This window comes from Paroedura picta, chromosome 10, assembly GCF_049243985.1.
Source record: "Paroedura picta isolate Pp20150507F chromosome 10, Ppicta_v3.0, whole genome shotgun sequence".
In the NCBI taxonomy this organism is placed as follows: Eukaryota; Metazoa; Chordata; class Lepidosauria; order Squamata; family Gekkonidae; genus Paroedura; species Paroedura picta.
In genome coordinates, this window is record NC_135378.1 from 82,219,277 (window position 1) to 82,232,897 (window position 13,621).

Genomic DNA, 13,621 nt, shown 5'->3' on the forward strand with positions numbered 1-13,621 from the left:
AGCTTTATCAGTGCCCTGGTGAGCCCAAGGTCACCCAGCTGGCTGCACATGGGGGAGTGTGGAATCAAACCTGGCTCACCAGATTAGAAGTCTGCACTCCTCACCATTACACCAAACTGGCTCTCAAAATATACTTTATAAGATTGCTAAGCAGTTGGGACAAGAGATGAAATCCAGATAGACCAAATATTTTAGCTCAGCTGTAGCTACAGCCTACAATAGTTTAAATCATAAGAAGAGCCCTGCTGGATCAGACCAGGGGTCCATCTAGTCCAGCATCCTGTCTCACATGGTGGCCAACCAGGTCCTCTGGAGGGCCCACAACAAGGCATGGAGGCCGTCTCTGATTTTGCCTCCTGGCATCAGTATCCAGAAGTTTACTGCCTCTGAATGTGGAGGTTCTCTCAACTCCTGAGGAACAACTAGGAAATCAGGGCAAGTCCAAGTCAAGACCTTTGTGATTTGGATTTCAGCGAGTGACTCCATTAACCACATTTTAAATAATTTTCTTTTCATCGGATGTCAGTGGGATGGCTTAACTAGGCTACATAAAGCCCTCTGTGCGAATTTTGAACCACTTTATACTTTCAACAAAATTTCTGTGCCTCATTTTGTCGTTAGAAACCTAGTAATTGGTGCTTGCATCTTTCAGGAGTTAATGCTACAAGAAACTCTCATATCGTTCTGGAGTTAATAGTATAAGAAGCTGCCTTGCCTTGCCTTGCTTTGCTTTTCCTGTTCTAGCAATCCTAACGTTGTTGGTTCCCATGCAGTCTAACTTTAGGGTAGACGTTCAACTGAGCCAGTGTCTCCTCCCCCCTTTTAATATCCTGAATCACAACCGTATATTTCTTTTTCTCTCTTTTCTCCCCTTGGGGATCAGGTTCCTCTTCATTTTGCTGGGTCCCAAAGGCAAAGCTAAATCGTACCACGAGATTGGACGCGCCATCGCCACTTTGATGTCCGACGAGGTATGCACCGGGCCGTCACAAGGAATGCTGTCCCGTTTTGCTGCGTCCGATTTCCTCTTCTTCCCAACTGCAGAATCTTAACAATGCACCCAGGAGGGCTTCACTCCTTTGGGGCTTGGCGAGACTCCCAGACACGGATTTGGAAGATGCTGCCCCGTGTTTGGTTGCTCGACTTCCCACGCTCCAGGCAGGGTCTGGAGTTCTGGAGCTACAGCTGGTTCTCCGTTAACAGAGATCAGATCCCCTGGAGGAATTGACTGCCTTGGAGGGTGGACCTGATGGCATTAGACCCTACTGAGACCCCTCCCCACCTCAAACGCTCCCCTCCCTGAAGCCCCACCCCCAAATCGCCAGGAATTTCTCAATCTGGATTTGGAAACCCTGAGTATTAGAGAGATTTGTTATAAGCACAAAGAAACTGAGCACAAGATGAAGAAGAGTTGGGTTTTTTATCCTGCTTTTTACTACCCGTAGGAATAAGTGGCATACAAACACCTTTCCCTTCCTCTCCCCACAACAGACACCCTGTCAGGTAGGTGGGGCTGAGAGAGCTCTCAGAGAACTGTGACTGGCCCAAGGCCACCCAGCAGGCTTCAGGTGTCTCAGAGGGGCTTACAGTTGTCTACCCTTCCTCTCCCCACAACAGACACCCCGTCAGTTGCTTACCCTTCCTCTCCCCACAACAGACACCCTTTCAGTTAGCTGGGGCTGAGAGAGCTGTAAGAGAACTGTGACTGGCCCAAGGCCACCAAGCAGGCCTCAAGGGTCTCAAGGGGCTTACAGTTGTCTACCCTTCCTCTCCCCACAACAGACACCCCGTCAGGTAGGTGGGGCTGAGAGAGCTCTAAGAGAACTGTGACTGGCTTAAGATCACCCAGCTGGCTGCATGTGGAAGAGGAGTGGGGAATCAAATCTGGTTCTCCAGATTACTGGCTGCTGTTCTCAACCACTACACCAAGCTGGCTCTCAAGAAGGAACCAATTAAGAGAGCCATCCTGTCCCCTCTCCACCTCCTCTGCTCCAGGCTGGACATTCCCAAGTTCCTCCGCCTTTCCTTATAAGGCTTGGTCCCCAGGCCAGGCTCAGCCTTGTCACTCACCTCTGCAGCCTCAAAGATGATCTGAGAACCTGTGGCAGAAGAACCAGGGGGGGGGGAAAGGCTTTGTAAGTGAAAGGGTCTTCCTTGGTTTCCAGGCATGGATTTACTCAGTGGCGGCTTCTCCTTTCTTTCCTCCCCCTCTTTAGGTCTTCCACGATATTGCCTACAAAGCCAAAGACCGGCAGGACCTGATAGCTGGAATCGATGAGTTCCTGGATGAGGTCATCGTGCTTCCCCCTGGGGAGTGGGACCCTGCCATCAGGATAGAGCCCCCCAAGTCCCTCCCGTCCTCTGACAAAAGGTAACAGAGTGGCATGCTGCATCCGTGGGGGGTGGGGGGTGGGCGTGACTCAGTGGTAGAGCCTCTCTTTTGCATAGAGGGGGTTCCAGGTTCAATCCCAGGTATCTCCAGTCTAAAAGGACCAGGCGGTAGGTGATCTGAAAGCCCTCAGCTGGAGACCCTGGAAAGCTTCTGCCAGTCAGAGTTGGAAATACTGATTCAGTATTAGGCAGCTTCATGTTGAGGCCAGACGTACTTAGATACCATTTTCCCTTTTAGCGATTACATTTTATGGCTGGTTTTACATATTTTTATGTATGTATGTATGTATGTATGTATGTATGTATGTATGTATGTATGTATGTATGTATGTATGTATGTATTCATTCATTCATTCATTCATTCATTCATTCATTCATTCATTCATTCATTCATTCATTCATTCATTATTTGGACTTATTGCCCACCACTCTGATGACTGGCTCGTGGCAGGTTACAGTTTGTCCGTATTAAACCCCATTAAAACCCCATTAAAACATCGGACATATCTCCAATTACAATAGACTCCTAAAAACATTTTAAAAACTATGGCGGACTGTACTCCATTGACCCCTCAAAGAGAAAACTAATACAAGAGGAGGAAGAAGGAGCACAGATCGATTAGCATGTTCTTAACTCTCGGGGGGCCCATCAGGTCTTCCGCTGGCCTCAACCGTAGACCTGGCGGAAGAGCTCCGTTTTGCAGGCCCTGCGGAACGCTGAAAACTCTACTATATCTGTGTAATTGACATCATATCCCGTTTAGTTTCCAAGCCAAAATGGCCCCTCATTCTTCTTTTCTGGGTAGGAAAAACATGTATTCAGGCACGGAGAACGTGCAGATGAACGGGGACACGCCTCACGACGGGGGCCAAGGCAGCGGGGGCCACGGGGACTGCGAAGAATTGCAACGGACTGGCAAGTGAGTGTTGTCGGAAGGGGCCCTCGTGCCGTTTCCCAAACAAACGCCCGGGATTGCGCTTGCTTCCCGATGTCGTTTCCGCACGATCTCGTGTCAATAGCGACGTGTCCTTCTCTCGCTCAGACTTTTCGGTGGCCTAATCAAAGACATCAAGCGGAAAGCGCCTTTCTTTGCTAGTGACTTCTACGATGCGTTCAACATCCAAGCCCTTTCTGCCATTCTCTTCATTTACCTGGCGACCGTGACCAACGCCATCACCTTCGGGGGACTGCTGGGCGACGCAACAGACAACATGCAGGTGAGCCCTAGCGGCAGATAATCGCTACAAATAGAAGAAGAGTTTTGCTGCGTCAGACTGGTGGTCTGTCTAACCCAGCATCCCATTTCACACGTTGGCCAATCTCGGCATGCAGGAAGTCCCAGGTTCACTCCCCAGGCTCTCCAGTTGAAGCAGACTGTTTTTTAACTGTTGAGAAACCTGTGAAATGTTCTTCAGGCTTTGAGAAACCCCAGAAGTGGCGCGATTGTGCAGAATATGGTTGGGAAGCAGAGCTGTGGACACGCCCACCCGGGGCCCCTCCCCTTCCCCCTCCCTCCAGGCCCATCATTCACCATTTTTTGGGGGGGGCAGGTCAACATGACCATATAGGGCAGTGGTTCTCTACCTTCCTTTATTACAGTTCCTCATGTTGTGATGACCCCCAACTATACAATCATGCAAGTGTTCTTTCACAGAAATTAAACCGAAACTGGCCAATGGCGTGAAGATCCATTGTTCGTGATTGTGTATAATGTTTTTTTCTGGGGTATCTCAGTTCAGGTCTGCCTCTTGTCCCATCATGCCGATCTCGCTCTTTTCTGCTGCTCCAGACAGACGAATGCTCTATCTCGATCTACCCCACAAGGCTGTTGTGTGGATGGCGCCCCCCCCTGGCCAAGCTGCTTGCCTTTCTGTGACCCCTGTGAAAGGGTCGTTCGACCCCCAAAGGGGTCCCGACCCTCAGGTTGAGAACCACTGATATATGGTCACATCACCCGATAAATGTTTAACACATTTAAACAAATATATTAAATGTTATTAATTCGCACCCATTCAGGAACCCCTTCCAAGGCTATCAAGAGACCCCAGGGTTTCATGAAACCCTGAGTTAAAGGATTGGGTAGTTGGGGGTTGGGAAGACCATCTCCCTGAGCTCCTGGAGAGATGCTGCCAGCCTGAGTAGACAATACTGACCTAGATGGACCCAACATCTGAGTCACTGCAAGGGAACTTCATGTGTTCTCGTGACAGCCCTGGAAGATTCTGGGCTCCAAACCCTGGCAGACGGCTTCGCTTCAGACTGAGCGTTTCTTGACATAGATTTAATTCCTTGCAATATTCCCCCGCCCTCCCCCAGGAAGGGGTAAAGGGTGCTGTCCATGCAAAGTTATTAACCTTTGAGAAAGGGACTTCCTACTTCCCAAAGCAAAAGGAGACAAAAGGACATTGTGTCTGTGGTACACCCAAACGATCTTCAGTTCGTTGATGACTCTCCCGAAGATGAGGAGATAAAGCTGTTATCGGGTGCTGTGAATAGTTCTTTCTCTCTCTTTCTTGCTGGTCAAATATTTGTTCCTGAAAAGAAAGAAAAAGCTAGACAAAAGTTCCTCTCGTTCCTTTCCTGTTTCCCGGTTCACATGGCTTTTTTGTTATCTTAATTTTTTCAAATCTGGTTTGGGCCAGGTGAGGGGGGCAACCTTAGCTGGGTATTAGGTTGAATTTTCACCCATTTTATTGGCTCTGTTTTTCATCTATAGACACCTAATGCTTAAGGTTGGTGACTCTGGATCAGGCCTCAGTAGGGTATAATGCCACCCACCAAATCAGCCATTTTCTCCAAGGGAATTGATCTTCGTCACCTGGAGATTAGTTCCAATCCCTGAAGATCTCTAGGTTAGCAAACCTACTAATCTGAAGAGCAAATACTAGATTCGCCTCCAAGGCTGTTAGATATCTGCTCCTGTGTGTAACGTTTACACAGAGGCCTGTGCAGGGACACCACTTTGAATTTGCGCATTTGCTATAAATGGGTTTCCAGAAAAACATCCTGCACAAACATTATGGTTGCATGTGGCAATCTGATAGGGCTGGAGGCAGGGCAGGTAGAATCCAGAGTTGCTAGGCAACTGATGGGAAGTTTGTGGGCGGGGATATGATAAGGGTAACTCCGGCTGTGGCATCACATCATTTCTAGTAAAAAATAAATAAAAGGAAGTGACATTCTAGGAATCACTGGAATCTCTATGATAAAACTATAGAGTTTCCAGTGTTATCTAGAGCTACCCTATATTGCTTCTGGCTTTTTACCAGAAATGACAGTACCACACACTCCTGCTGTCACTCCAAGGAGCAGAAGTCAATGGGAGTGGAGGGGCTGGGGATTCCCTGCCCTCACCAGCGGATTAGAATGACTGGGGATTCCCTGCCCCACCAGTTGAATGGGACCGCTAGACAGATCTGCCCCCTATCAACGTGGCTTTTTGTTGCCCTGGAACTTTGCTCAAAGTAGGCTGTTTTCACACCCATGAACACATATGACGTTGCCTGAGAATGTAGCAGAACAACGTTCCATCCAGGGCCTATTCTGCACACAATAGATAATGCACTTTCAATGCACTTTAGAAGTAGAGTTTCCTGTTCCGCACAGGAAAAGCCAGCTGCCAAAGCACATTGAAAGTGCATTATCCTGTGTGTGCGGAATGAGCCCAGGTCAGTATCTTCTCCTCAGACTGGCACCTGCTGTCCAGGATTTTCAGGCGGAAGTCTTTCACATCACCTGCCACCCAGCCCTTTGAACCACAGATGACGGGGATTGAACTTGGGACCTTCCGCATGCCAAGCAGAGGCTCTTCCACCGAGCCACGGCCCCTCCCCAGTTTAATCTGCGAACCCGTTCATTCATCTGCTCACTCATTGCCATGGCCCTGTTGACAATTGCAGATGGGCTGGAACGTCACCTTCCCTCCCACTCCCCAAGGCCCTTCTTTATCTCTGCAAACAAACAGTGAGGAAAGCGTAATCTCGGGAAATGTGTTATGGGCCTGTGAGTCTTTTATGCTGTCGTTAGTTCAATATTAGCCCTGGCTCAGAGGCGCTTCAGGCCCCTACGGCCACGGCCTCCTGTCTTTTGACTCAGAGCTGCAGAGAGAGGATGTTTGTTGCTGAAAGAGAATGGAGGCTTAGATGTTCTTTCGAGACCTTACTCCAAGGCTCACTGATTCTAAGGAGAGAAGGCACTGTTCAGCCGCGAAATACTCAACATGCCTTCTGAGCAGATGCATCTGGGGGTGTTGAGGGTCAAAGCCTTGGTCCCAAGTGAAAGGTATCCAGGTCGGCCTTGGGACTGTCCTCCACAGTGGCCAGGCTGTGAACAACATTGGCCAATGCCACGGACTTTCGGAAACTTAATCCTCTCTTTTATTGTTCCCTTAAAGCAATAACTTCTGTCGCTAGGAATTTTGCTTCTGTTTAATTTTCTCAAAAAACCTGACTGATCCCTGCTTTGCATTCCAGTTTTTTGCCCCTAAGCACAGGGGCTGTTTGGAAGTCTCTGTCAAATATCTCTTGTTTTTCGTTCCTCACATTGGCAAAGCCAGCGAAAGGAAATGACAGCACCTGCAGGAGGTGGAGTTTGAGGGGTGCTCTCCAGGGTACCCAATAAATTGCCTGACCTGAGTAGCCCAGGCCAGGCCAGTCCGGTCAGATCTTGGAGGGAAGGAGGGTCAGCCGTGGCTAGGACTTGGAAGGGCGACCTCCAGGGAATAACAGGACTGTGACATGGGGACAGGTGTCTCTTGCCTTCCTTCCAGACAATCTTAGGATCTCCTGGCAACATAACACACAGGCCATAAATAAGTAAATAATCCAATGAACAATCGGTCTTGGGAGGACCTTTCCCCTCCATGAATCTTGTTGTTGTTAGGTGCAAAGTCGTGTCCGACCCATCGCGACCCCATGGACAATGATCCTCCAGGCCTTCCTGTCCTCTGCCATTCCCCGGAGTCCATTTAAGTTTGCACCGACTGCTTCAGTGACTCCATCCAGCCACCTCATTCTCTGTCGTCCCCTTCTTCTTTTGCCCTCGATCGCTCCCAGCATTAGGCTCTTCTCCAGGGAGTCCTTCCTTCTCATGCGGTGGCCAAAGTATTTGAGTTTCATCTTCAGGATCTGGCCTTCTAAGGAGCAGGCAGGACTGATCTCCTCTAGGACTGACCGGTTTGTTCGCCTTCGAGTCCAAGGGACTCGCAAGAGTCTTCTCCAGAGTCTTCTCCATGAATCTAGCCCCCTTTTAAAAGTATCTGTGCTTGTGGGACCCACAACCCCTGCTGGCAGAGAATCCCACAATTCAAGATGGATGCCGGCTGCCACAATCTGTTTCTTCTTCTGTTTCTAGGGCGTGTTGGAAAGCTTCCTGGGCACTGCAGTGTCGGGAGCCGTCTTCTGTTTCCTTGCTGGCCAACCACTCACCATCTTGAGCAGCACTGGGCCTGTCCTGGTCTTTGAACGACTTTTGTTTAACTTTAGCAAGTAAGTAGGGGGATGGGGAGGAAGCAAGCCAACCCGATGCAGTTGTGCCACAGGAGCTGCGGTGGGGTGTTGTAGGTTGTCGATTCATCCTTAAGGAACAGTACTGTGGCATTTATAGGGTAACTAGCTTCAAAGCCTGCTCATAAAAACGGGCCTTGAAAGGGTCTCCTCCCCTGACCCCCAGTCAGGCAGCTTAAGGTGGCTTTGGGCTGCAGCTTGCAACTGCAGGCCCGGGACAGAAATCCTTAGCAGGCTGTCAGCAGGTTGGGAGGCCCTCGTTAGCAGGCCCAGGCTAGCAGGCCAAGAGGCCCTCATTAGCAGGCCCTCCACCATGATCCAGTGCCCAGGGCCCTCTCCCCTTACCTGTTGCTGGCCCCAGGAACTGAGGTGCATCTGAGAGCAAAGAGGCTAGAGTCCTGCTGGGTACCTTGGCTCAGTCCCAGTCCCTACCTCACGGTCTGTTGTGAGGAGAGGAAGGGTAAGCGATCATAAGCCACTTCAGGACTCCTTCGGGTGGTGAAAAGCGGAGCACAAAACCCAGTCCAGCGCTCTCTTCTGGTTTTACTGGGATTATCTTTCTTTCCAGAGAAAACGGCTTTGATTATCTGGAGTTCCGTCTCTGGATCGGCCTGTGGTCGGCCTTCCTGTGTCTCCTTCTGGTGGCCACGGATGCCAGCTTCTTGGTCCAGTACTTCACCCGGTTTACGGAAGAAGGCTTCTCCTCCCTCATCAGTTTCATCTTCATCTACGACGCTTTCAAGAAGATGATCAAGCTCGCCGAATACTACCCCATCAATTCCCATTTCAAAGTGGGCTACATCACCCTCTATTCCTGCACCTGTATGCCGCCAATTCCAGGTAAGAATGGGAATCGGGATCTCCTGGACCGAGATCCAACACAATGCAACGTTATTTTGTTTGGGAGATTTTCTGACGGCATTTCTCTGCCCGGCGACTGTTCACAGTTCAAGCAAAACATTTGCATGGTTCCCTTTAGCTGTAGCAGTAAAGCTGGATTGAAAACAAAGGGTTATAAAACTGTATCGTAAAAAAATTAACCTCCCAAACTCATATTAAAAGCACATAAAACAGTTGGTTATAAAGATTTAGCTGTGCTCCCCTGCCAATACCCCACAAACAGATCTTCCAGGTTAGGAAAAAGAGGGGATCTGGGGAAAGTCTTTTGGCAGAAGGGTTTATATGCCCTTAATCCTGGTGACTCGAGTGGAATTTTGGCAAGGCCGTTCCAAGTTTTCGGCGCGGTGGCCACATACTGAAGTTCAAATGCAAAGTCCGGAATAACCCGAAAAGGAGAAAAGGTCATACATTTGTCTGTTTCCCTTAGCCGTCTCTCACTATGGAAGATGGAAATTTTCAAGTACTTTCTCAGACAGCTGGTGGGAGTTTCTGCTTCTCATTTTGCCGTTGCAGCGAATTCATAAATTTTTGTGGAATAATTTGTGGGTGTGTAATGTTCATTACCGCCACTCAGCAAAAACCCTTTCAAGAAAGCTAGATTGGAGTCTATTAGCACTTTAGTGGCCAATCTCATTTTCAGGGTATGATTTTTGAGACAACAATGAATGGACCTTTGATTCCAAAAGCTTATGCGCCAAAAATCTGGTTCCCTGAATCACCTTCTTCTGCTGCAATCCAATACAGCTTCCTTCCCGCAAGTACCTTAATGAAAGACGAATTCTGAATTCCTTTACACCAGTCGGGGTCGGGACCCCTTTGAGTGTCAAACGACCCTTTCACAGGGGTCGCGGCAGGGCAAGCAGCTTGGCCAGGGGGAGGGCGCCATCCACACAACACCCTTGCGGGGTAGATCAAGATAGAGCGTTCATCTGTCTGGAGCAGCGGAAAAGAGCAAGATCAGCGTGGTGGGACAAGAAGCAGAACTGAACTGAGAAACCCCAGGGGGAAAAAACAATTTATATACAATTCTTCATGCCATTGGTCAGTTTCCGTTTAATTTCTGGGAAAGAACCCTTGCATAATTCTATGGTTGGGGGTCACCACAACAGGAGGGACTGTATTAAAGGGTTGCAGCATTAGGAAGGTTGAGAACCACTGGTTTACACACGTGCTGGAACCTTTACGTACAACAGCACTGACGAAATCTAACGCGGGAGGAAGCTTTCCATTGTAAGGAGCTGTTGTGAGGCTTCTGTTATGCAGCCGGGTCTTAGGTAGCCAAATGAGAAGGACCTTTCCCCCCCTACTGTCCAGCCAGGGGTATTACAGCAGTGGACCTTGTAACTGGGGGAGGGGGGGACAGAGAATTATCCCCCTAAGAGGCCGTAGAGCTGCCTGACAGGTTCCAGGCGAAAGGTATGTGACCTTTTCCAGCCCTCTCCCCGAGAGGCGGTTGTTGACAACCTGAAGCTTCAGAAAGCCGGAGCACGGTTGTACAAGCCGTTTGTCAACAGTGCGAAAGATCCCCCCCCCCCCCCCCCGTGTACAATGATCAGGGAGCGGCCTGCGTCATGCTGAGCTTGGGCAGGCTTTCCCTGGAGATATTTTTATAAGCACCTGCACTTTTCCATTCAGGTTTTCCCGGATCTTAAAGCAGAAGAGAGGAAGCTTGCAGCTCTCTTGGTTTTAACCAGGCCTTGACTCTCATGGTCCAGTTCGGTGTTGGTTTATGTAGTTCGTTGTTTAAATTACACCCTTCCTCCGGGTAGCTCAGAATGGTGTACGCCAGGGGTAGTCAACCTGTGGTCCTCCAGATGTCCATGGACTACAATTCCCACGAGCCCCTGCCAGCAAAAGCTGGCAGGGGCTCGTTGGAATTGTAGTCCATGGACATCTGGAGGACCACAGGTTGACTACCCCTGGTGTACGCCGTTCTCCCCGCTCCTCTGTGTGATCTTCACAACAGCCCTGCACAGTAGGTCAGGCTGAGAAAGAGAAACTCAGGGAGTGTAATGACAAAGCAGGGATTTGAACTTGGGTCTCCTGGACGCTGGGCCAACACTCTGATCGTGACTTTAGGCTGGCAACGGCAGAAGACTGACACCACTGGTGGGCACTTTAGTCCAGTGCTATGGGCATGAAGCCATCCCTGTTCCTCAGCAAAATTTCCTTTGCCCTGCAGGGAATGACCAGACTTTGGCCTTTAAACTTCATTTCATTTTCTGGGCTAGAGTCAGCTTCTCATTTCAGTTCCCTTTACCATAAGAACTTAAGAAGACCAGGGAAGGTCCATCTAGTCCAACATCCTGCCTCACACAGCAGCCCACCAGTTCCCCTGAATGGCCAACAACAGGGCAGAGAGACCGAGGCCTTCCTAAGAATATAAGAGTCCTGCTGGATCAGACCAGGGCTCCATCCAGTCCAGCCTCCTGACTCACACAGCGGCCAACCAGTTCCTCTGGAGGGCCAACAACAGGGCAGAGAGGCTGAGGCCTCCCCATATGTTGCTTCCTGGCTCTGAGATTTGAAGAAGTGAGCATTGACTCACGAAAGCCCCTCCCCTGCCCCAAATCTTGTGAGTCTCAAAGGTGCTGCTGGATTCTGGCTCTTTTCTGCTGCTACAAACAGACCTACACAGCTACCCATCTCGATCTGCAGGTTTTCTATCAAAGCATGGCCTTGTATTTTTGAACCATGGGGGTCATTCAGAATCATCTTTTATGCATGTTTATCGCTTGAAACTAAGGAGCTTAGAGAGAAAATACGACTCGAACTGTGAATTTCTTTTTTAAATTGCTCCTGTTTTCCACTTTCAAAGCACTTCATCCCCCCCCCCCCCGCCGCCCCTCTTGTCTCTTGCAGTGAACAGTTCTTTAGTCAACGAGACGGCCACGACAACGGCCAACTGGCTTGCAAGTAGCGCAGCAGAGATGGTAAGCAAACGGGAACGGGAGAAACGAACGCTTGAAATGTTCACGCTCACTGCGGTTACTTTGTCTGCGCTTTTTCTGTTTCGCCATCCACATGCGCTGTTTTTCTTAACCTGGTCCGTCCCTCCGGGGCAAGAGAGAACCACTCTGCTCCATCCTCTACATGGCAGCCTTTTAAATACTTGAAGATGGTTCTCAGACCCCTTCTCAGTCGCCTCCTCTCCAGGCTAAACAGACCAAGCTCCCCCAACCTTTCTTCATACGCCTTGGTCTCCAAACCCCTCACCACCTTTGTTGCCCTCCTCTGGACACGCTCCAGTTTGTCTACATCCCTCTTCAACTGGGGTGCCCAAAACTGAACACAGTATTCATACTGAGCCTCCGGGGAAGGCAGCATATAGGTAGGTAGGTAGGTAGGTAGGTAGATGGTAGATGATAGATGATAGATAGATAGATAGATAGATAGATAGATAGATAGATAGATAGATAGATAGATAGATAGATAGATAGATAGATAGATAGATAGATAGATAGATAGATAGATAGATAGATAGATAGATAGATAGATAGATAGATAGATAGATAGATAGATAGATACTGAGGCACGCATCTTCATTCAGTGATTTAGTTTATCTTGTAAAAAATGAGAGCCTCTAAGAATGCATCATGCATGCGATAGCTTTGAGGTGTCCTTAGAGGGAAGAAATGCAATAAGAGAATGATACATTACAAACACATTGACTGGATGGGCTTAGGCAGTGAGTCTTGTTTTCTCTGTCTCATGAACCGGAGCGGGTAACAAATGGTGACCAACACGGTTGGTCCTAGTTTTTCTTAAGCAGTTCTCTTTGTGCAGTTCAGAGAAATAAATCGTCCTAATGGCTGGGAGGGCCTAGTTGTGCACCAAGAATCATTTGCAGGGTTGCCAAACGCCAGGTGGTTCTACAAAAGAACAAGATCCACTGTGTAAACAAGAATGGGTACGATATGAAGAAAAGCTTTTATCAAATGCTTTGAGAGCACAAACAATGCACAGAAATACTGCAAAGGTGTTAACAAGCTGTAGGAATGCCACTGGAAATTCCAAAATCCAAAGAGGAACTGGTAAATCCTGCATTTCGCTTGTGAATGTTTCCTCAGTGGACCCCAGTTGAAAACCTTGGGGCCTCTAGATAACAAGCACCTTGGGGCCTCTAGATAACAGTCACAATTTAAGTTGCTCTTATAGATCAGTTCTGTCAGAGCCCTCTCAGCCCCACCTACCTCCTAGGGTGTCTGTTTTGGGGAGAGGAAGGGACAGCATTTTTGAGACTTGTTCGAGTAGTGAAAAGTCGGATATAAAAACCAACTCTTATTTTACCCCACAAGATGCCAGTTGTAGGGAGAGGAAGGGAGAGCGATGGGAAGCCGCTTTGAGACTCCTTCAGGTAGTGAAAAGCTTTCAGACTCCTTCTGGTAGTGAAAAGTGGTGCATAAAAACCAACTCTTCTTCCTTTTCTTCTTTTTCTTCATCTTCTTCGCCATCTCCTTCATCTTGGTCTCATTGTTCTGAGTCAGAGTAGGATCGTCCAGGGTAAGGCATTCGAAATGGATAGGCCCATCTCCCTTGTTCGCCAGCCACCTGCAATCTGTGCAGATTGTCCGGTCTATTTCCCAAGGCCCTTAAGAACGGAGAGAGGCGCTCGCTGGGAATTCTGCTTGACAGCTCGTCAGAAGAAGGGAAATGTGCTGAGCATTGCAGTACGTGGCGACAAAGAGCCTTCGCCTCGGGGATGCTTCATGTTGCTGACATCCTCCTGCAAGGACAGTCTTGTACTCATCGGTTCTGAAGGCAGAACCGGTTCTCTGCCTCCTCCAGCCTGGATTTCCAGGGTCAGGATTTGTCATTGTCCTCC

General features: G+C 49.0%; 1 protein-coding gene across 3 annotated transcripts in view; it reads left to right on the forward strand.

The window, feature by feature from the left end:
• The window catches only part of SLC4A4 (solute carrier family 4 member 4), a 176,765-nt gene that overhangs the window by 129,155 nt on the left and 33,989 nt on the right, over positions 1 to 13,621 (forward strand). For all 3 annotated transcript variants that reach the window (XM_077301159.1, XM_077301160.1, XM_077301161.1), the window contains 7 exons: positions 884 to 971; positions 2,217 to 2,371; positions 3,198 to 3,311; positions 3,435 to 3,609; positions 7,745 to 7,878; positions 8,465 to 8,736; positions 11,659 to 11,729. In XM_077301159.1, coding sequence (XP_077157274.1) covers positions 884 to 971; positions 2,217 to 2,371; positions 3,198 to 3,311; positions 3,435 to 3,609; positions 7,745 to 7,878; positions 8,465 to 8,736; positions 11,659 to 11,729 — 1,009 coding nt within the window. The remainder of the gene's footprint in view (positions 1 to 883; positions 972 to 2,216; positions 2,372 to 3,197; positions 3,312 to 3,434; positions 3,610 to 7,744; positions 7,879 to 8,464; positions 8,737 to 11,658; positions 11,730 to 13,621) is intronic.